The 25,000-nt window shown below is 42.3% G+C and overlaps 1 protein-coding gene across 2 annotated transcripts in view; it reads right to left on the bottom strand.

The window, feature by feature from the left end:
* LOC128695877 (cell adhesion molecule 3) overlaps window positions 1-25,000 on the bottom strand; it is a 471,170-nt gene that overhangs the window by 89,908 nt on the left and 356,262 nt on the right. For both annotated transcript variants that reach the window (XR_011393031.1, XM_070092912.1), the window contains exon 3: window positions 949-1,154. Coding sequence is in view for 1 of the 2 variants with exons in the window: in XM_070092912.1 (XP_069949013.1) it covers window positions 949-1,154 (206 nt within the window). In the remaining variant the exon portion in view is untranslated. The remainder of the gene's footprint in view (window positions 1-948; window positions 1,155-25,000) is intronic.

The raw sequence follows: 25,000 nt of genomic DNA, 5'->3' as shown, positions 1-25,000 counted from the left end.
AATAACAAAAATAATACATAATAATAATAATAATAATAATAATAATAATAATTGTAATAATAATAATAATAATAATAATAATAATAATAATAATAATAATAATAATAATAAATATGTTTCCAATAATCAGTGGACGTTGACCGGCCATGTATGTTATTATCACAGCTCTTAACACTGTTTCAACTTCTATCAAAGGGTCAATATCCATTAAACTTTCAGATGAGTATCGCTCGAGTGAAACGTCTAAAAGAAGGAAAAACAAGATGTTTCCCTCCTCCCGCAAAGGTCAAAATTACATCCAATGCACCGAGAGCGACAAAGAAGAGGGGTTGTGTTTGTGCTGTAATGACTCGAGGCAATATTGCCAGAGTATCCTCAAAGGCTCAGCTGGTGTCTTTTATAGGGAATTCTTCATGATTGCTCTCAGTTTTAAGTGAAAGTTTGTTTACGTCCATATCTGTGTGTATATAGTTCAATTATATGTATATATATATATATATATATATATATATATATATATATATATATATATATATATATATATATATATATAAGATGGGTCCACCTCTAGTGCAAATTGTGGGACACAGCCTCGCAGAAGTGGATAACAAGACTTCGAGGAAAAATATTTGGATTTCTTCCTGAAGCCATTTGAATATTCCACTTCCACTACCACCACATATTTATGCAATAAGATCACAATAAGCAGGCGGTATCACAACTTGAAAAACAACCACTATGAAAAAAATAGCTGTTTTCAAGAGTCAGTTGATTCTGGTTAAAGATTTTTGATAAATGGAATGAGAGATATTTCTTCCATCCTTGGACGTGACCTGATTACCCTCTGTTCGCCAGGCGTTGCATAACTCGTAGGGGTTTACCGCTTCTCCATGATAAAGCACGTTTCTTGAGGAAGGGAGAAGGAGACAGGGAGCTATCGTTACTCACATCAACATTAACACCGGTGACCTTGTAATCCTGTTTCATGGGCCGTTCGTTTGGAACGTAACGAAAGAACTCCCGTCCTCCCTTGTACCACTTGACGGAGTACAGGCGTTCACCTTGCAAGTCGAACTCACATCTGAGCGTGGTGCTCTCTCCGCGGGGCACGTGAAGCGGCACTTCGAAGTTCTTCATTCGAAGTGCTCGCCCGCCTGCCAAAGAAGAGAAGCGTTAGAGGAGAACGCTAATAATAATCATTATTTTAGCAATAATATTATCAGTAATAATAAGAACTGTCGCAATACAAACTTAATAATGACAGTAAAAATAATTAATGGTACAATTAATAATCGTAATAATAGTAATAATAATCAGTAATTAATACCTTTTCTCTGAACACTGTTAAACAACCTCTGAAAGGGAGAGAGAGAGAGAGAGAGAGAGAGAGAGAGAGAGAGTGAGAGAGGGAAAGAGAGATTGGCTGAAATAGCTCAGGATAGGGGGTGGGATTACGTAAGATTGCGTGAGTGAGTTCAGATCCTGCGGCATTGTTACGAGTCCTGTGAGCCACCTAGCGTGAATGAAGGACATTAAGCCACTCAGAAACAAGTGAATGACTAGACCCGTTTGTCCCCAGCCAGAGGGTAAGCATTGTGGTGCCCAGAAAGGGCATTCTAAGGCCTAGACATTATTGTGGGATGCATGGAGAGTATTGTGGGGACCAGATAGGGGACCAGAGAGGGTATTGCACGTCTCAGAGAGGGTAGAGGTTATTGTAGGGACGTGGGTATTGTGGGGTCTAGAGAGAGTATTATGGGGCCAGGGAAGAGATTATTGTAATCCTTGTGAGGACTTTGAAGAGGACTTTCATTAACTCAGCCTTAGGAGTGTGGTGTGTGCCGAGTGCGTCATTTTTATTCGACGTGCGTCACACGAAGCCACACCTACACTACTACCAACAATCAGCTTACAGCATGGTATCTTATTGCTGATGCGGATGTAGGGTCCCGAAGCTCACATCGATAGTTTCGGTTTGTTTAAATCAACCAGAGTGAGGGGGGGGAGGGGTGAGCTCCCGGCTAGCTTGTAACTGGAGTCAGCTTTGGAGGTCAGTCCGTCACACAGTTTCAGCCGATTAACACATATTAGAGTTCTGTCCTCTGTATCGGAGTATAATATGTAGCCAGTGAGAGTACTCATTCTTGTCCTCTCTCTCATAACCTAGTCATATTATGGTACCAAGCTTATTTGTAAATAATGGTGGTGGGAATATACAGGGAGGAAGAAAGTAAACACCTGGGGTATGAATAAGAGACATGCAGTTTATATCATTTATTTAAAAGACATTTCGTCTTCCAGGGACACTTATCAGTGGATTCATGAAGTCCCTGGTGGGCGAAACATCTTTCAGTTAATGCCATAAACTGAGTATTGCGTCTTGTTGACATACTTGTCGGTATATTTAATCACTGATATTCAAACATCTGGTGTGTACTTTATTCCTTAAAATTTCTTGTCTGCTTTATCGAATGTTCCCTTGTTGGTATTCTTCCTTTGCAGCCAGGTACGACAGTCCTTTGACCAGTACCTGTGTTAGTAGTAGGTGTCCCTGATACAGGATCCTTCAGTGCCCCTAGTACAGGGCCATCTTAAGATTCCTGGCACAGGATCCCAGGAATGCCACCATGGCAGCAATAAGCATTTTGTAGGAAAATGTTTACATATGTTTTTGGGCATAACTTATGAATGTTCAGATTATCCTAAGGTCTAAACCTATGTTTAACACTTGAGTAAAGGATTCGGGTTAGTAAAACACCTGTATTTTAAGTATCCGTGTATTAAGACTGTATTTAACCTGATACAGAATGTTGCAACATAGCATTGCATGTTAATAATTAACATATATTCTGTCTTTTTTTTCAAAACAAATAGGCAGCTATGATCTATTAAGTAAAATCATGAATATGAAATAGATAGAGCACCGGTCAAAATAAATATTGCAATCTAGCCAAATCGCATTCCTTAGAGAATAAGTTTTTAGTGAAGCTTAGTTCATTGAAGATTAACAAGTACGTAATAGATCAGTGCCTCGATCTACTGCTTACAGTTTTCATCATTGGATTTGAATTCTGTTTCTCTCTGTTTTGGTCTCATTAAGCATCCCTAGAGATCCTTAAAAGATTTAGCCACAGTTTTCCCCATGTGTGCACGGTGTTATGGCGCTATATGTAAGTATATATATATATATATATATATATATATATATATATATATATATATATATATATATATATATATATATATATATATATATATATATATATGTATGTATGTATGTATAAATAACAACACTGCGACTAGCCAAGGACTCGAACCCATGTCGTTGGCTAGTCCTTGGTTAGTCGCAGTGTTGTTTTTGATTAAATTCCACGCGTTCGTGATTACAATAATATATGGTTTAGAAAGACACGTAAGCAAACACTATAACATATTTATTAGAAAACGTTTCGGTCCTGGGACATTGATCACTTCTAACATACAGAGGTAGAAAGACATTATATATATAGGCGAAGAGTGAGATGTGACGCACGTGACCTGAGGAATGTCATAAGAACATAAGAATGGAGGAACACTGTAGAAGGCCTACTGGCCCATGCACTCCCTATGCCCGAAGTGATAGGCCGTAGTGGGATGCCAGGTTTGTGTGTCTTAGGAAGGCCATACAGGCGTGCTGGTTTCGGTTGACCTGGTAAAAGTTTAAGTAGTTTTTTGCCTTGTTCTGATTTTCGTAAGATGCTACGAGCCTTTTGAAGGAAAGTCTGGGTACTTTGAAGTAGCACTGATTCCAATACAGGCTGGTATGTGTTGGCATCGTTGAGAAGATTTAAGACTTTATTGTTGTAGTCGACAGTGTTGAGTAACACCACACCACCTCCTTCAAAAGGCTCGTAGCATCTTACGAAAATCAGAACAAGGCAAAAAACTACTTAAACTTTTACCAGGTCAACCGAAACCGGCACGCCTGTATGGCCTTCCTAAGACACACAAACCTGGCATCCCACTACGGCCTATCACTTCGGGCATAGGGAGTGCACCACACAGACTAGCCGGCCACCTTGCCAAATACCTTTCAGCGCTTCTGGGCACTATCAGTCAAGCCCACCTCAAACACTCAGGTGACCTTCTCTCTCGAATTTCGAACCTGAATGTCAAAAACAAAAGCATGGCTTCCTTCGATGTCACAGCCCTCTTTACCAACGTTCCTACTGACGCTGCAATCAACATTCTGAGACAGAGGCTCACTGAAAACCACGACCTCCCTTTACCTCTTCTAGATTTCATCAATCTAGTGGAACTGTGTGTTAATTTCAACTTCTTCAAGTATCAGGACAACTGTTACAAACAATGCTTTGGGATGGCAATGGGCAGCCCGCTCAGTGCTGTGCTTGCCAACCTCTTCATGGAAAACTTGGAGACAGAGAAATTCAGCACCTTCGTTCCCAACACCGTTACCTGGCTAAGATACGTTGATGATATATTGGTTTTCTATCCGAGACGTCTCAATATCCAGGCCCTTCTCAACAAGATCAATGCAGTTGAACCATCAATAAAGTTTACACTTGAACTCGAAAATGATGGCAAACTTCCTTTCCTCGACGTTCTACTGTGCAGATCTCCCGACAGTGACAAACTTCTCTTCAAAGTGTATAGAAAACCTACCAACAAGGACGATCTTATACACTTTTATTCACACCAAGACACCCGCACTAAGAGAGGAGTCCTCATTGGCTTCTTCTTGAGAGCTCTTCGCATCTCCAGCCCTTGTTTTCTAGAAGAAGAATGCACTTACATAACACAAGCCTTTACACGTCTTCAGTTCCCATCTTTCTTCATCCGAGATTGCAGACTCAAGGCACAAGCTATCCTCAACAAACCGCCAATGGAATAGCCCCCTAAACAGTTCATAGTACTCCCATGTGGCGATGTTGCCACGAATACTCGCCGGGCACTTGCTATGAGTAACATCAACGTTTCCACCATAAACACATCCTCTATCAAAGACCTCACTACGAAACGCAGCCCCACACCTATAACTTCTACAGCAGGCGTCTACACTATTCCCTGTGGGTTCTGTCCCAAGAAATATGTAGGCGAGACAGGCAGAGATCTTGCAGTCCGCCTGAATGAGCATCGAAATGCCTCTAACAGAGACGATGTAAGGTACGCCTGTGTCCTCCACAGAGACTCCACGGGGCATTTGATGAAATGGAACGAGGCACAACTCGTTCTCACCGAACCAGACCTCAGACTCCGACGGTGCCTAGAAGCCTCACTAATCGCCGTCACCGACACTATAGAACGCAACACTGGAAACTACAAAATTTCAAAAACATTGGCATACATGATACTTAAGCAGCACCAACCCAACAACACAGGAGTCACATGATTTCATCGTCTACCCGTCCTCATCATAGACAGAGGTTTTGATAAGGACCTGCCTCGCATGGGCCAGTAGGCCTTCTACAGTGTTCCTCCATTCTTATGTTCTTATGACATTCCTCAGGTCACGTGCGTCACATCTCACTCTCCGCCTATATATATAATGTCTTTCTACCTCTGTATGTTAGAAGTGATCAAGGTCCCAGGACCGAAACGTTTTCTATTAAATATTCTATTAAATAGTGTTTGCTTACGTGTCTTTCTAAACCAACTTGTCGGTATTTATTACCAAGGTTTATACCACAATAATATATATATATATATATATATATATATATATATATATATATATATATATATATATATATATATATATATATATATATATACATACATATATATATATATATATATATATATATATATATATATATATATATATATATATATATATATATATATATATAAACCATAAACGCCACTGTAGTTCCTCTTCGGCAACTTCCTGAGTACCAGCAAACATGCTCGTTAAGTTTATGTATAATTGAGGATTTAATGAATCCCTGGTGGGAACTCTCGGGGAGGGAAGGGATATAGCAGGGGGAGGGCGCAACCCTGCCTGGATCCCCCCCACAGCCTCCAAAATACCAGGCTGGCTGGCTCATTCATGGAGCTGCTCTTCAGTTAGTTTCTTCTCAGTAATAAGGCAGGTGGCCATCTGCTGCTGTATTCAGCAGAGCACAAAACATTTATATGACTCACTCTAGTCTGCGGCTCGATTACTATTATGCTGGGAGCTTAACTCCCACTTGTGTGTGTGTGTGTTTGTGTGTGTGTGGAGAGAGAGAGGAGAGAGAGGGGGAGAGAGAGAGAGAGAATGTGTGAGATGGGCCGGGAAGAGAAATTGGGGCACGAAAGAAGACAAGTGGGTGAATAGAGAGAAGAATGGGACTTGTTGGTGCGTCCCCTCACTCATCATAGGTGATGGGTGAGGAGTAGGGAGCGGTGGGTGAGAGGAAAGGGGTGATGGGTAAAAGAGAAGGGGTAGTGGGTGAAAGGGAAGGGGTGGTGGGTGAAAGGGAAGGGGTGGTGGGTGAAAGAGTAAGGATGCTCGCTATTTAATTATGTGGGTTTAGTGTTGATGGAGGGGGTCGTTCGTCATAAACGGAAGGAGGAGGGTGTGTTAGTTTGAGGAGGGGCTGTGGAGAGCAGCATTTCTGTTCTTTCTGCTGTTATCTCTACTTGGTGCTAGTGGATGGCTTGGGCGAGTGTTCTGTAGTGGGGTAGTAACCCCATCTTAACCTCATCTCTTTCTTATTTGCATTCCCTTGTCTGAGGAACGAGCAATGGTGCCTTGCTGTGAGTGTTCTTTCTCTGTCTAGGAAGACGAGATCACATATCTCTAAATTCCTCGGAACTTCGTCTTGTCTTTGCCGTGTGTCTAGAAGCATTTGTGTCGCCATAACTACTCAGTCAGACCCTTTTGATCTGGTAGAAATTTGTCAGCCCAGGTGGGTAAAATGTTACATGCAGACATAACACAATTTGCAGCAATAAGCGTTCATTGAGAGAAAGTTTTGATCTGTGTAGAACTTGATAAAGATATACAGAGAGCAAAATGTTAAACCAATGAAAGTTCAAGTTCTCTCTCTCTCTCTATTGTATATGTCACTATCTCCTGTATCCTATCATTCACTGTCTTGTCTTTCATTAAGACTTTCTCGTAAATTTTATCACCCACTCTCTTCCTCTACTCTTCCCACAGTTTCTCTTCATTTCTCAAACTCATATATCAACTGTGTTTGTGTGTGTGTGTGTGTGTGTGTGTGTGTGTGTGTGTGTGTGTGTGTGTGTGTGTGTGTGTGTTAGTTAGTTAGTTACCATTTTGTCCTAGGCACATGTCGATTAGACACTAGGCCTGTTGTGTGTGTGTAGGTGTGTAGGTGTGTTGTGTGTGTGTATGTGTGTGTGTGTGTGTGTGTGTGTGTGTGTGTGTGTTAGTTACCATTTGTGTGTGTGTGTGTGTGTGTGTGTGTGTGTGCATGTTCCAATATTATTTTTAATGACAAAACTCCCAAGAACTCTCGTCCTTCAGTCCCACAAAAAAGGACCTACCAATAAAACTACAGCAAGTGGACCAAGACCGCGGAAAGTGAACTAAGACCGCGGAAAGTGGCCTCTCTGCCTTTCCTCTTCGTGATAACACCAGAATTGCTTGTTCCTTCCTGAAGCAACCCGTCAGTTGCTGTCATTATGCTGCCAGTCGAAGCAGGAGGAGGGGGAGGAGGAGGAGGAGGAGGAAGAGGGGGAGGAGGAAGAGGGGAGGAGGAGGAGGAGGAGGGGAGGAGGAGGAGGAGGAAGAAGAGGAGGAAGTTAATAGGTGATCTAAGAGAGAACGAGGAGGTTGAGGGAGACTATGTGGTTGACAGTCAACATTTCGCTGTGCGAAACATCGTTCCAGTAAAAGCTTGTTATATAAACTGTGTATTTTCTTCACTCTTCATACATTTGCTGCTGCAAACCTGTGGTTGGTTTTCCCGTGAGCTGTGACTGGACTTCCCAGGTGAGACCGCTTGATCAGCCAGGATATTGCTACTTGTATCATTAGGAATCACATCTCCTCTCGGTCAAGGTTTGTCAGGGTGGAGTTGGTTGATGCTTCTTTAAAAGTAAAAGCAGGTTACAGTCACTAAAGGCAGAGGAGGACTGGCCATTACGAACATTTAGGCACTGCCCGGCGGGGCCACTGGGCTGGGTAAAAAAAAAATGTCACAAAAAAACTGAAGTTATAGCCGCTACACAAAGATTGAAACGAAAATGGAACGCGCCTTAGCTGAGCAGTGAAAACGTCTCTGACCCTCAGCAGTTAATGAGCTGACCTGATAGGGGATGGATGCCTGGGACGGTTTTAAGACCCAATTCGCTTCTGACTAGAGTTGGTGGTCGGGACTACTCGAAATTGTGTATATATTATAGGCTCTTCAAATATGACATAATATGTATTGTATATATGCATAAAGTCTTTAGAGTAGATCTTGCAGTCGAAGCGGCTAGTTTACTGTGCACCTCCATATCCATCCTGTGGACGGTATCGCAAGAGGAAAAGGATACACAAAAGGTCTAGGAACTAGAACTGAAAGGGTTAACAGGAGTACGTCTGGATTTGTATCTACAATTTGTCTTATCTGCTGTAAGCAAATTTAGGATATTTTCTTAATATGTCTGGTATCTTATTTCATTAATAAGAGACCTTGCTAGGTGGAAAGCGCTGGAGTAAGACAGTCGATAATCAACCAAGGACACCAATGGCGATAAGTCACTTTGTTTAACTTTGCTGAGTTATGTTAAGTAATTTACACATATGTTACTGTGTAAGATAATTGTAAATACCTAAACTTGTGTAATGAACCTGAATAAACTTAGCTAGTTCCTATGTCTTGTGTTGACGATGTCAACACTAATCCACACTAGTCAAACAGAAAGTTGCGTGACAGGTACCCCAGATTGCACTTGTCTATACAAGTAAGAAATACTGGGCATGTTTCCTTACACCTACTGTCCCTGCTCACCTAGCAAACACATGGTACCTGGGTGCTAGCCGACTGGTTTGGGTCGCATCCTGGGAAAAAGGATTAAAGGACTCCGGTGGAAATAAGACAATCTGTTGATATCCTGACGTTACTGTGCTAGCCAACGTTACTAATCCCCGGGTTAATAATCCTAACAAAATCTTTTGTTTCTTCTTTACATGGCTCTGGTCTGGGATGTGCTGGGATAGTCTCTGTGTGCCCAAAACCATGACCTTCAAGGTAGTTGTTGTCTTAACTTCTAAGACCATCTTGCATTCTGTTAAGTGATCTGAGTTTATCTTGTACTCCGATCTTATTTATATTTCCTCCATTCTTTCGTAACTTAGTAACTGAAATATGTCTTCATTGAATATGATATTCTTGTCAGCAACCTACTGGATGTCACTGTAGCAGCCCACGATTTCAGTCTCGTTTACAATTACTCCCTGGGTTCTGTTTGTTAGGAGGTTAAATATCCATCTGCCCACCTTCCCAGTTATTCCTTTTGCAGGCATTATGTATGCAAATACCACTTGGTCGCACTTACAAAAGGCTTTTGCAAGCTCTGCATTTACCTTGTTTTAAGGGCATCCAATACCATGTTCTAATGGTCCAGCAGTTGCAACAGGCAGGAGGAGCCTTTCCTAAATCCATATTGACCCGGGTTGTGCAGCTGTTGAGATTCCATGTGATTGGAAATCTTTATTCGTGAAACCTTTTCAAAAATTATGACAGTGTGGTGTATTAGGGCTGCTGGTCTATAGCTTTTACCATTGCTTTACCATCACCTTCGTGGAGTGGAGCAATAACAGTAGTTTTTAATGACAGTGGGATGACTCCAATGTCAGGCTTCTTCTCCGTAGAATATTTAAGGCCTGGGGCGGAGTGCATGGGCATGCAGTTAATGACTTTCTCGAAGTCAAGTGGGGGTGAGTGTTATATCAAAGATTAGGGAGATATCTGCAGCATATTGTTTCTTATTCATCAAGAAGTCATTTGGGTGGTCACACCGAGTCGTATTGGGACACTGCATGAACTCCCACACTCCATCCCCATCCCACACTCCATCAACTCCCTCCCTCCATCCCTCACACACGCCTCAGAAAACCACCTTCACCCCGGCACACAAAAGACAACCCGAAGGAGATGAAATTTAAACCCGAGTTAAGTTTTCTCTCTCGACAGCCCCGGCACCAGTGGGAGGGAGAAGGGTGGGAGGGAGGAGAGTGTGAAGGAGGAGAGAGGGAGGGAAGGAGAGTCTAGACGGATCGTAGGAACAAAGTATGGTGGCAGAGAAGGTGGGTGAAGGTAAGGAAAATGGTGATGGTAGAGAGGAAGAGTGATGGCAGGGATGGACGGATGATGGCGTGTCAGTGAGAAGAGACGACCAGAAGGGTCTTCGTGGCTGTGTCGTTCTAATCCGTCGCTTTACCTCAATGGTCGTCTCAGGAAGGAAGGGAAATTTTTTTAAGTTTGCCGCTGATATCCTCTTGGTTCATGAAGTCGTTTGTGATGGTGGAGTGTTGGTGATGGTGGAGTGTTGGTGATAGTGGAGTGCTGGTGATTGTGGAGTGTTGGTGATTGTGGAGTGTTGGTAATGGGGAGTGTTGGTGATGGTGGAGTGTTGGTAATGGGGGAGTGTTGGTGATGGGGGAGTGTTGGTGATGGTGGAGTGTTGGTGATGATGGAGTGTTGGTGATTGTGGAGTGTTGGTAATGGGGGAGTGTTGGTGATGGTGAAGTGTTGGTGATGGTGGAGTGTAGGTAATGGGGGAGTATTGGTGTTGGTGGAGTGTTGGTGATGGTGGAGTATTGGTAATGGGGAGTATTGGTGATAGTGTTGGTGATGGTGAAGTGTTGGTGATCTGCAGTGTTGGTGATGGTGGAGTGATGATGGAGTGTCGGTGATGGTTGAGTGTTGGTGATGGTGGAGTGTTGGTAATGAGGAGTGTAATAAAGTCACAGTACCGTGGCTGCAACAAGAACATTCACAGTACCGTGGCTGCAACAAGAACATTCACAGTACCGTGGCTGCAACAAGAACATTCACAGTACCGTGGCTGCAACAAGAACATTCACAGTACCGTGGCTGCAACAAGAACATTCACAGTACCGTGGCTGCAACAAGAACATTCACAGTACCGTGGCTGCAACAAGAACATTCACAGTACCGTGGCTGCAACAAGAACATTCACAGTACCGTGGCTGCAACAAGAACATTCACAGTACCGTGGCTGCAACAAGAACATTCACAGTACCGTGGCTGCAACAAGAACATTCACAGTACCGTGGCTGCAACAAGAACATTCACAGTACCGTGGCTGCAACAAGAACATTCACAGTACCGTGGCTGCAACAAGAACATTCACAGTACCGTGGCTGCAACAAGAACATTCACAGTACCGTGGCTGCAACAAGAACATTCACAGTACCGTGGCTGCAACAAGAACATTCACAGTACCGTGGCTGCAACAAGAACATTCACAGTACCGTGGCTGCAACAAGAACATTCACAGTACCGTGGCTGCAACAAGAACATTCACAGTACCGTGGCTGCAACAAGAACATTCACAGTACCGTGGCTACTACAGAAAAAGACACAATACCGTGGCTGCAACAATTAACAGATATTTCGCACTTGCCAGTGGAAACTTACTACGACATATCGGTCCGTTCTGGACCATTGTCAAGCCCCACTTGAGCGAAAGCCACGTTGTAATGAAGAACAAGGCGGTTAGAAAGCTTACAGCACTTCGGCGTATCTCGCATCTGCTCGACGGTAGAGGCTGCAAGATTCTGTACGAGGCACAAGTACGCTCACGGTTTGAGTATGCTCCACTTTCATGGATTGCCTGCCCCCATCTCATCTGCGACTTCTTGACAGAGTAGAGAACAGAGCAAGACGCCTCATTTCTCGCCTAGACCCATCCTGGATAGAGCTGTCATTTCAGCAGAGCCTTCAACACAGGAGGGATGTGGGCGGCCTTACTGTTATGTACAAGGCCAATATTATCAAATTACCACACTTGGTACCACTCCAAGGACAGCGAGAAGTGAGCTTCTACACCACAAGACGGGCAACAAGCAGCAGCTTCACTCTGTAACCTTCTCCAGAACATCACTTCATCTGAGATCATTTATCCCCAGGATGACTCGAGTATGGAACACATTAGTACAGAATTATGATATCAACGACATAAAGTCAATTTATCAAATGAAAATGCTGACCCACAGATGGCTCCAACTTCATCCTGTTCCCTACTTGTATGTCTCATAACAATAAAAATGTTTTTAAATGAGCTGATGTAGGTAACAGCTCTTAGCTTGTAAAGTTATGAAGCATTATCCTAACGTAGTTAAACTCTGTTTAGGAGTTGTAAAAAAAAAAAAAAAAAAAAAAAAAAAAAAAAAAAAAAAAAAAAAAAAAAAAAAAAAAAAAAAAAGAGGTTTCGAAAGACTTGTTGCCACAGAGGGGACTCGCCTATCAAAAACGTCACTTAGAGGATCATTGGCACCGGCAGTGTGGGTGATCCACTATCAGAGTGCCATACGACACCTGGGAGTCATTGAGAGGGGTGCCTGGCACTGGAGAGCCTTCCCCCTCAACCCCCCTGGAAATTCATTGTTTTCACTGGGAGATATATAGAACTCTATCTCTTTGTTTGATTGTGTGTGTGTGTGTGTGTGTGTGTGTGTGTGTGTGTGTGTGTGTGTGTGTGTGTGTGTGTGTGTGTGTGTGTGTGTGTGTGTGTGTGTGTGTACTCACCTAGTTGTACTCACCTAGTTGAGGTTGCGGGGGTCGAGTCCGAGCTCCTGGCCCCGCCTCTTCACTGATCGCTACTAGGTCACTCTCCCTGAGCCGTGAGCTTTATCATACCTCTGCTTAAAGCTATGTATGGATCCTGCCTCCACTACATCGCTTCCCAAACTATTCCACTTACTGACTACTCTGTGGCTGAAGAAATACTTCCTAACATCCCTGTGATTCATCTGTGTCTTCAGCTTCCAACTGTGTCCCCTTGTTACTGTGTCCAATCTCTGGAACATCCTGTCTTTGTCCACCTTGTCAATTCCTCTCAGTATTTTGTATGTCGTTATCATGTCCCCCCTATCTCTCCTGTCCTCCAGTGTCGTCAGGTTGATTTCCCTTAACCTCTCCTCGTAGGACATACCTCTTAGCTCTGGGACTAGTCTTGTTGCAAACCTTTGCACTTTCTCTAGTTTCTTTACGTGCTTGGCTAGGTGTGGGTTCCAAACTGGTGCCGCATACTCCAATATGGGCCTAACGTATACGGTGTACAGGGTCCTGAACAATTCCTTATTAAGATGTCGGAATGCTGTTCTGAGGTTTGCTAGGCGCCCATATGCTGCAGCAGTTATTTGGTTGATGTGCGCTTCAGGAGATGTGCCTGGTGTTATACTCACCCCAAGATCTTTTTCCTTGAGTGAGGTTTGTAGTCTCTGACCTCCTAGACTGTACTCCGTCTGCGGCCTTCTTTGCCCTTCCCCAATCTTCATGACTTTGCACTTGGTGGGATTGAACTCCAGGAGCCAATTGCTGGACCAGGTCTGCAGCCTGTCCAGATCCCTTTGTAGTTCTGCCTGGTCTTCGATCGAGTGTATTCTTCTCATCAACTTCACGTCATCTGCAAACAGGGACACCTCAGAGTCTATTCCTTCCGTCATGTCGTTCACAAATACCAGAAACAGCACTGGTCCTAGGACTGACCCCTGCGGGACCCCGCTGGTCACAGGTGCCCACTCTGACACCTCGCCACGTACCATGACTCGCTGCTGTCTTCCTGACAAGTATTCCCTGATCCATTGTAGTGCCTTCCCTGTTATCCCTGCTTGGTCCTCCAGTTTTTGCACCAATCTCTTGTGTGGAACTGTGTCAAACGCCTTCTTGCAGTCCAAGAAAATGCAATCCACCCACCCCTCTCTCTCTTGTCTTACTGCTGTCACCATGTCATAGAACTCCAGTAGGTTTGTGTGTGTGTGTGTGTGTGTGTGTGTGTGTGTGTGTGTGTGTGTGTGTATGTATGTTTGTGTGTGTGTGTGTGTGTGAGTGTGTGTGTGTATGTTTGTGTGTGTGTGTGTGTGTGTGTGTGTGTGCGCGTTTGCGCGTGCTAAACACATACATGTGCGCATGCCCCGGTGCATGGCATTTGTAATGTAAAACTGACGCATGTATGTAACTCATGCCTGGTGTGATATAACATGAATCATGAGCAGTATGTGTGCCACGGGAGAATGAATGGTGGAGGTATTATACACAGTTGTACTCCAGCTCCACAGAAATATTTCTGCTTCACTATGTAAAAATTATAATTCCTGTATTTCACTCTTGAATGAAAGCCACATGGGGCTGTCTCTCTCTCTCTCTCTCTCTCTCTCTCTCTCTCTCTCTCTCTCTCTCTCTCTCTCTCTACAAGGTTGGGTTAAGGGTTCCTAACTATATTTACAAGCTAAGATCTGTTTCCTATATCAGTTCATTTGAAAGCTAGATCATTCTCTCTCTCTCTCTCTCACAATTTCACTCTCACTCACTCTCACTCTCTCTCTCTCTCTCTCTCTCTCTCTCTCTCTCTCTCTCTCTCTCTCTCTCTCTCTCTCTCACTCTCTCTCTCTCTCTCTCTCTGTCTCTCTCTCTCTCTCTCTCTCTCTCTCTCTCTCTCTCTCTACAAGGTTGGGTTAAGGGTTCCTAACTATATTTACAAGCTAAGATCTGTTTCCTATATCAGTTCATTTGAAAGCTAGATCCTTCTCTCTCTCTCTCTCTCTCTCTCTCTCTCTCTCTCTCTCTCTCTCTCTCTCTCTCTCTCTCTCTCTCTCTCTCTCTCTCTCTCTCTCTCTCTTCGTTCGTACTTTGTAAATTTGATCAGGTTGTTGCTTCTCTGGTTCTTCATCGAACCAACAATGAACTTTGTATAAGAAAAAATGCTCTCAAAGTAACTACAATCCTACGAGATACATGGTATATACACCGAGAAATGTATATACTATCAGTGTATATACACGTAAGAATTTACATTAATTCCTGTCTTAAGGATTATAGGATCCATGAAGTTAGGTTAAGTTATAATAGGCTAGGTTAGATAAGGTTAAGTTAGGTTAGGTTCAGTTAGATAAGGTTAAGTTAGGTTAGGTTCAGTTAGATAAGGTTAAGTTAGGTTAGGTTAAGTTAGATAAGGTTAGGTTAGGTGTAGGTGAAATGGAGTCTTATTGACTCCCCTCCTCTTCCCCTCGTGCAGGCGAGAAATTTTAAAACCTAGCAAACTAAGCAATCTAGCCACTATCTAGGTTATAGGGGGAAAAGGACGCGAGTTAGGAGTCTCAATACATCTAGACTCTAGAGAAAGTTATGTAGGTCTTCCCGTTGTGATGGACCTGGGAAAACTCTCTTACTATTTCTGTTTGATTCTGGAAAGACGGGAAAAATAGTGCAAATATGGAAAATGTGAGATTATTATTATTATTATTATTATTATTATTATAACATTATTATTATTATAGCTATTATTATTATTATTATTATAGCTATTATTATTATTATTGTAAAATTATTGTTATTATTATTATCATCATTATTATTACAATTATTATTATAGTATTATTATTATTATTATTGCTTTTACTGTTATTTTACAAGAAGGGCAGAATCCGAAATGGGCGTACAGCACTTGGTCTTGAGGTAATCACACCTGCCATGTGTATTGGGTGCACTGCACATGTCATGTGTACTGGGTACATAAAACAGGTAGTGAACTACTTGTGTCTCGTGTACTAGGTACATAAACCAGGTAATCAGTCTGCATCATTAAAATAATCAGGCTTAGGTTAATAGCTGGCCTGGAGGATGACCTTGAGGCATACACCTGCAGTGCTGGTGGTGGTGATGGTGGTGGTAGTTTTGGTGGTGGTGGTGGTGGTGGTAGTGGAGCTGGTGATGGAAGGATAGTGGTGCTGGCGGTGGTGATGGTGGTAATGATTGATGATTGGGGTGTTGGTGGTGGCGCAGTTGATTGTAGGGTGGTGATGGTTAATTGTGGTGGTATTAGGAATCTTGGTAATGGTGGAGGTAAGTAGAGGGTGATGGTAGTGTACTTACACTTAGAGATACACACCTCTCCATACTAATACAATGAGAGAGACAGAGATCCCTCTCACTGTATATACAAAGACACAATTCTGTGTATATACTGTCAGAGATACACACCACTCGATGTATATACCCTAAAGGATTTTTAAGGGTCTCCATTTCCTACACATAAGTTCCTCTAGTCAAGACAAGTGTCTCTACACACGAAGAGACACTTCACAATGATACATTGTATATATATATATATATATATATATATATATATATATATATATATATATATATATATATATATATATATATATATATGGGGTCGCTATGACGAGTGTGCCAGAGCTATTTTCTCTAGTCTTTTTTCCTGACGAAGGCGTCTTATATGAAGAATAACCCCATTCAACAAGCCTCTGCCTCGCCTAACATTACTTAGCTTAACCTAACTTAACCCATTCTCGTTCACTCTACTGTCTCTAGTATTTGTCACCTGTATATGTGACTGAAAAAGGCTGCTAGGGAGGAGAAATGTTTCGGAAGTGAAGATACATGAACTAGCATTGTTTATAAAGAACAACTCGCAATTCCGTGGCTAGAACAACTCACAAATAACACTCACTTAGGAGAGGAACCTTGTGACGACGTTTCTGTCCGTCCTGGACGACGGAGCGAAACGTCGTCGTGGCTGTCTTAATAAGGGTGTATTATGGGTAAATATCATAGTAGTAGATCGACTCTCTTTGCTTAAAGTGGCTTTCTCTTTTGTTACCTAAGTTAGTCTTATTTTAACGAGGGTTTTACCGCTCCCATAATTCCTCGCTCGTTTAATGTCTCTCGTTAAGCTTTTGTTTCAGGCTCGGCGGGATGAGATGAATCATGGGGGATGGGAATCATAGCACTGCTGACGTTCAGTGACGAGGGAATTCGGAGTGGCGCGTCTTCAGACGCAGTCCGCAATTCGGGTTGCGTATTTCTAGACGTTACCATTTGCACATTTCTAGATGTTAAATGCGTATTTTTTAGATAAATACAACTCGACTTGCGTATTTCTAGAAGTTGTGCGTTTACGCTAATAGCGTTGTCTAGACGCATGCGTAACCTGACTAATTTGCAGTGTTGCGTCGATACTTGTCTTTACCAGAACTCATTACGTTCACACCTGCTACGAACATTACGTTCACACCAGCTACGAACATTACGTTCACACCAGCTACGAACATTACGTTCACACCAGCTACGAACATTACGTTCACACCAGCTACGAACATTACGTTCACACCAGCTACGAACATTGCGTTCACACCTGCTACGAACATTACATTCACACCAGCTACGAACATTACGTTCACACCTGCTACGAACATTACGTTCACACCAGCTACGAACATTACGTTCACACCTGCTACGAACATTACGTTCACACCAGCTACGAACATTACGTTCACACCTGCTACGAACATTACGTTCGCACCTGCTACGATCATCACGTTCACACCTGCTATGAACATTACGTTCACATCTGCTACGAACATTACGTTCACACCTTCTACGAACATTACGTTCGCACCTGCTACGATCATCACGTTCACACCTGCTACGAACATTACGTTCGCACCTGCTACGATCATCACGTTCACACCTGCTATGAACATTACGTTCACATCTGCTACGAACATTACGTTCACACCTTCTACGATCATCACATTCACACCTGCTACGAACATTACGATCACACCTGCTACGAACATTACGTTCGCACCTGCTACGATCATCACGTTCACACCTGCTACGAACATTACTTTCACACCTGCTACGAACATTACGTTCGCACCTGCTACGATCATCACGTTCACACCTGCTACGAACATTACGTTCGCACCTGCTACGATCATCACGTTCACACCTGCTACGAACATTACGTTCGCACCTGCTACGATCATCACGTTCACATCTGCAACAACCATTAAGTTCACAGCCTCAACAACCATTAAGTTCACAGCCTCAACAACCATTAAGTTTATAGCTTTAACAACCATTAAGTTCACAGCCTCAACAACCATTAAGTTCACAGCCTCAACAACCATTAAGTTCACAGCCTCAACAACCATTAAGTTCACAACCTCAACAACCATTAAGTTCACAACCTCAACAACCATTAAGTTCACAACCTCAACAACCATTAAGTTCACAGCCTCAACAACCATTAAGTTCACAGCCTCAACAACCATTAAGTTTATAGCTTTAACAACCATTAAGTTCACAACCTCAACAACCATTAAGTTCACAGCCTCAACAACCATTAAGGTCACAACCTCAACAACCATTAAGTTCACAACCTCAACAACCATTAAGTTTATAGCTTTAACAACCATTAAGTTCACAGCCTCAACAACCATTAAGTTCACAGCCTCAACAACCATTAAGTTCACAACCTCAACAACCATTAAGTTCACAACCTCAACAACCATTAAGTTCACAGCCTCAACAACCATTAAGTTCACAACCTCAACAACCATTAAGTTCACAACGTCAACAGACATTAAGTTCACAGCCTCAACAACCATTAAGTTTATAGCTTTAACAACCATTAAGTTCACAACCTCAACAACCATTAAGTTCACAGCCTCAACAACCATTAAGTTTATAGCTTTAACAACCATTAAGTTCACAACCTCAACAACCATTAAGTTCACAACCTCAACAACCATTAAGTTCACAGCCTCAACAACCATTAAGTTCACAACCTCAATAACCATTAAGTCCACAGCCTCAACAACCATTAAGTTCACAACCTCAACAACCATTAAGTTCACAGCCTCAGCAACCATTAAGTTCACAGCCTCAACAACCATTAAGTTCACAGCCTCAACAACCATTAAGTTCACAGCCTCAACAACCATTAAGTTCACAGCATCAGCAACCATTAAGTTCACAGCCTCAACAACCATTAAGTTCACAACCTCAACAACCATTAAGTTCACAGCCTCAACAACCATTAAGTTCACAGCCTCAACAACCATTAAGTTCACAGCATCAGCAACCATTAAGTTCACAGCATCAACAACCATTAAGTTCACAGCATCAACAACCATTAAGTCCACAGCCTCAACAATCATTAAGTTCACAGCCTCAACAACCATTAAGTTCACAGCCTCAACAACCATTAAGTTTCCAGCATCAGCAACCATTAAGTTCACAGCATCAACAACCATTAAGTTCACAGCATCAGCAACCATTAAGTTCACAGCATCAACAACCATTAATTTCACAGCCTCAACAACCATTAAGTTCACAGCCTCAGCAACCATTAAGTTCACAGCCTCAACAACCATTAAGTTCACAGCATCAACAACCATTAAGTTCACAGCATCAACAACCATTAAGTTCACAGCCTCAACAACCATTAAGTCCACAGCATCAACAACCATTAAGTCCACAGCATCAACGACCATTAAGTTCACAGCATCAACAACCATTAAGTTCACAGCATCAACAACCATTAAGTTCACAGCATCAACAACCATTAAGTTCACAGCATCAACCATTAAGTTCACAGCATCAACAACCATTAAGTTCACAGCATCAGCAACCATTAAGTTCACAGCCTCAACCACCATTAAGTTCACAGCATCAGCAACCATTAAGTTCACAGCATCAGCAACCATTAAGTTCATAGCATCAGCAACCATTAAGTTCACAGCCTCAACAACCATTAAGTTCACAGCATCAACATCCATTAAGTTCACAGCATCAGCAACCATTAAGTTCACAGCCTCAACCACCATTAAGTTCACAGCATCAGCAACCATTAAGTTCACAGCATCAGTAACCATTAAGTTCACAGCATCAGCAACAATTAAATTCACAGCTTCAGCAACCATTAAGTTCACAGCCTCAACAACCATTAAGTTCACAGCATCAGCAACCATTAAGTTCACAGCATCAGCAACCATTAAGTTCACAGCATCAACAACCATTAAGTTCACAGCATCAACAACCATTAAGTTCACAGTATCAACAACCATTAAGTTCACAGCCTCAACAACCATTAAGTTCACAGCCTCAACAACCATTAAGTTCACAGCATCAACAACCATTAAGTTCACAGCATCAGCAACCATTAAGTTCACAGCCTCAACAACCATTAAGTTCACAGCATCAGCAACCATTAAGTTCACAGCATCAACAACCATTAAGTTCACATCCTCAACAACCATTAAGCTCACAGCATCAGCAACCATTAAGTTCACAGCATCAACAACCATTAAGTTCACAACCTCAACAACCATTAAGTTCACAGCATCAGCATCCATTAAGTTCACAGCCTCAACAACCATTAAGTTCACAGCCTCAACAACCATTAAGTTCACAGCATCAGCAACCATTAAGTTCACAGCATCAGCAACCATTAGGTTCACAGCATCAGCAACCATTAAGTTCACAGCATCAACAACCATTAAGTTCACAGCATCAGCAACCATTAAGTTCACAGCATCAACAACCATTAAGTTCACAGCATCAACAACCGTTAAGTTCACAGCATCAACAACCATTAAGTTCACAGCATCAGCAACCATTAAGTTCACAGCATCAGCAACCATTAAGTTCACAGCCTCAACAACCATTAAGTTCTCAGCCTCAACAACCATTAAGTTCACAGCATCAGCAACCATTAAGTTCACAGCCTCAACAACCATTCATTTGCACGTGTCGCTGACAAACGCCCCAGTGTCAGCCGCTGCCGTGACACTGAGCGCCACCAACTGACACAGAACGTAACCACCTTCAACGAGATGATCTACATTATTGGACAATTTATTCATTATTAGAGACGAGGACTGTTGTTGGTGTGTGACCCCAAGAACACTGCTGCTGCTGCAGCTGTTGTCTGCTGTCTTCCTTGACAGTGTATATGAGAAGTGGGTTGCAGGTGTTGCTGTCTGATCTGGTTATGAATATGTTGTATCTACAGGTATTTGTATTGATTTGCTTGTAGCTACAAGAGGAGGGTTGTGCTTGTGGTGTTTCCTCTTCAGTTAATTTGTCATCGTGTAATTGTGCAAAATTTCCGGTAATTGTAGTATTTACTACAGTGTCTTTAGCATTCTGCAGTGTGTGTGTGTGTGTACTCATCTATTTGTGGGTCTAGGGGTCGATTCACAGCTCCTAACCCCGCCTTTTTGCTATTCGCTAGTAAGTCCATTCTCCCAGGTTCAAGAGCTTTATTGTACCTCTTCGTAAAGCTATGTATGGATTGTCTCCACTACATCGCCCTTCTGATTGTTCCACTTCTGTATATGTGTGTGTGTGTGTGTGTGTGTGTGTGTGTGTGTGTGTGTGTGTGTGTGTGTGTGTGTGTGTGTGTGTGTGTGTGTGTGTGTGTGTGTGTGTACGTGTGTACGTATCATCTTCATATATAAATTTGTGATAAATTGTTTGAATTATTAATAGCAGAGTATGTACGTTCCTCCCGTTCATCATTCGACTAGTCAACTATTCTATTTGGCAAGGAAGACCTGCTGACATCTTCTTTGAATCACTTCTACGTAAAAGTTTATCTTATTTCTTTCTTAGCGTAGCCTCTGGTGGCATTTACGACCTTTCTATCAGCTGGGTTCCTGTCATCCAAGACTGATAAATGTACTGTCATCAGTCATTCTACACGGTTCAGGTTTGTTAATGCTGGACTTCAGTTTGCTGAATGTCTACCAAATGTTTATAGTTATGTTTATTCTTTTTACATGTGTATATTTCTATGTTTATATTTTTGTTTACATTTTATGTTTTTGTTTGTATTTTTATATTTTTTGCTAATGTTTCTAGTTTGTTTACATGTTTATATTTTGGTTTATATGTTATCCAAACGCGTGCAGAACAGGTACTCATCTCATGCTGGGTCTGACAGATGTAAAGACAGAGGCGTGGACAGTGACCGGGGAAATGTGTGTTTAGGAAAGACAAAAAGTGAATATAAAATTAGAGAGTCTCCGTCTTGTAACCACAAGAGAGTGACAGCAACAAGAGTGTGTGTGTGTGTGTGTGTGTGTGTGTGTGTGTGTGTGTGTGTGTGTGTGTGTGTGTGTGTGTGTGTGTGTGTGTGTGTGTGTGTGTGTGTCTGGTTACTTTACATCACACACACACAAAATGAAGACGAGTATAAGAGTGGCAGAGGAGAAAAAGAGACAGCAGGCAATTTAACGTACCACACCCCTTTCCATCTGCCTCTGTGAGGAGGAAGAGGAGGAGGAGAAGGAGAAAAAGAAGAAGGAGGAGGAGGAGGACAACGACGACGAGACAGAGATATGGTAAGAGGTGTGTAATGAGAGAAAGAGGTTGACTGGAGTAAGAACCGAAGCAAAACGAGAGAGACGTAAAGGGGGAAGCAAAAACAGCAAATGAGGGGAAATGGGGAATGTGAGATAGACGAGATAATAGAAGAGAAGAAGAAACAACAGAGCATTAGTATCACTTGGTAATTGAGGATGCGATGCTCCAAACAGGTGAATGCTCAGTGAGATGCCCCAGATAGATAATAGCGTACCCTGAGTAGATAATGGAATATCACATACAGAAAAACTAGCGAACTTATCTGTCGATAATTGAATAATTATTGCAAGTTGTGTTAAAGAGATCAAGTGATAATTAGGATTAAGATGCTCTTAAATTACCAAGATTAATATTTTTTTAATACGTACTTTTATTTCCTCCACCATTATCAGCATTTTTTCTACAGGATAATACACTTATTGTTTTGCAAGGTGTAATAATAATAATAATAATAATAATAATAATAATAATAATAATAATAATAATAATAATAATAATAATAATAACAGCAATACTAATAATAATAACAGCAATAATAATAATAATAAACAGTGACTGTCAACGAATAAACAAAAGAATGAACAGGGATTCGAACTGTGGTGCTGACAGGTAGCAGGTCCAGCACCGCACCACTGACCTACCAGGCTTACAAACGGAAGCTGTCCCAGACAGCACTTGTGTGACATGCGCAGTGTGGAGCTGTGGGAAGGGACAGTCGGGCCACAGCTGTTGACCCCTGACACAGACCTCGTATCTCAGTGGTACAGTGCTGGGCATGCTACCTGTCAACACCACTGTTCGAGTCTCCCTCAGTCTTTCTCTTTATTCATAATAGTAACAACAACAACAACAACAATAATAATAATAATAATAATAATAATAATAATAATAATAATAATAATAATCCTCTATGCAGGGTCTTGAGCAAGGTGTGAAATTTAATAAAGTTAAGGTGTGTTCTGGTAGTGGAAAAGACGAGGGAAAAATGTATGATGGAATGACTCTTCAAGCCGCTTAGCTGATTCATTGGGATGGAAGGTGGGAGGGAGGAACTGGGATGGAAGGTGGGAGGGAGGAGCTGGGATGGAAGGTGGGAGGGAGGAGCTGGGATGGAAGGTGGGAGGGAAGAGGTGTGGAGGAGATGGTAAGGAGGTAGGGAAGACGAGGAAGTGAAGAAGAGGAGATGGGATGGAGGAGTTAGGAGGAGGGAGTAGATGGTAAGGAGGGAGGAAAGAGGAAGAGGGAAAAGGTGGAAGGGATGGAAGAGCTAGGAGGGATGTCTTGCCTGTAAGACACTGATGTCTTGCCTGTAAGACTCTGATGTTGGTAGGTAAGACACATAGGCAACAGTTAGGCAACTTTATTCCGAAACGTTTCGCCTACACATTAGGCTTCTTCAGTCGAATACAGAAAGTAGGCAGGAACATTAGAGATGTGAAGACGATGTAATCAGTCCATCACCCTTAAAGTCGTAGATTTGAGGTTGTCAGTCCCTCAGCCTGGAGAAGTTCGGTTCCATAGTCTGGAACTATCTGAAGATCAAGCGACAGTGCGGAGACTTAAATACTGTCGGAAGGAGAGGGGCAGAGTAGTAGTAGTGAGAAAGCAGCCACTGAGAGGACACGTCCCTCTCAGATCAAACATTTCTCACTTGAAAAAGTTGTCCAAGGTGTTTTCTGTACCAAGATGCCATTGTGTTGCAGTGTCTGACAGGGTGAATATCAAAATGGTATACAATACCGACAGGTTGGTAGGTAAGACACATAGGCAACAGTTAGGCAACTTTATTCCGAAACGTTTCGCCTACGCAATTTTCAAGTGAGAAATGTTTGATCTGAGAGAGACGTGTCCTCTCAGTGGCTGCTTTCTCACTACTACTACTCTGCCCCTCTCCTTCCGACAGTATTTAAGTCTCCACACTGTCGCTTGATCTTTAGATAGTTTCAGACTATGGAACCGAACTTCTCCAGGCTGAGGGACTGACAACCTCAAATCTACGACTTTAAGGGTGATGGACTGATTACATCGTCTTCACATCTCTAATGTTCCTGCCTACTTTCTGTATTCGACTGAAGAAGCCTAATGTGTAGGCGAAACGTTTCGGAATAAAGTTGCCTAACTGTTGCCTATGTGTCTTACCTACCAACCTGTCGGTATTGTATACCATTTTGATATTCAAGACACTGATGTCTTGCTTGTAAGACACTGATGTCTTGCTTGTAAGACACTGATGTCTTGCTTGTAAGACACTGATGTCTTGCTTGTAAGACACTGATGTCTTGCTTGTAAGACACTGATGTCTTGCTTGTAAGACACTGATGTCTTGCTTGTAAGACACTGATGTCTTGCTTGTAAGACACTGATGTCTTGCTTGTAAGACTGACTTGTAAGATGATATCTTGCTTGTAAGACACTGATGTCTTGCTTGTAAGACACTGATGTCTTGCTTGTAAGACACTGATGTCTTGCTTGTAAGACACTGATGTCTTGCTTGTAAGACACTGATATCTTGCTTGTAAGACACTGATGTCTTGCTTGTAAGACACTGATGTCTTGCTTGTAAGACACTGATGTCTTGCTTGTAAGACACTGATGTCTTGCTTTGTAAGACACTGATGTCTTGCTTGTAA

Source organism: Cherax quadricarinatus, chromosome 41, assembly GCF_038502225.1.
Source record: "Cherax quadricarinatus isolate ZL_2023a chromosome 41, ASM3850222v1, whole genome shotgun sequence".
In the NCBI taxonomy this organism is placed as follows: Eukaryota; Metazoa; Arthropoda; class Malacostraca; order Decapoda; family Parastacidae; genus Cherax; species Cherax quadricarinatus.
This window is presented reverse-complemented; position numbering and strand designations above follow the sequence as displayed.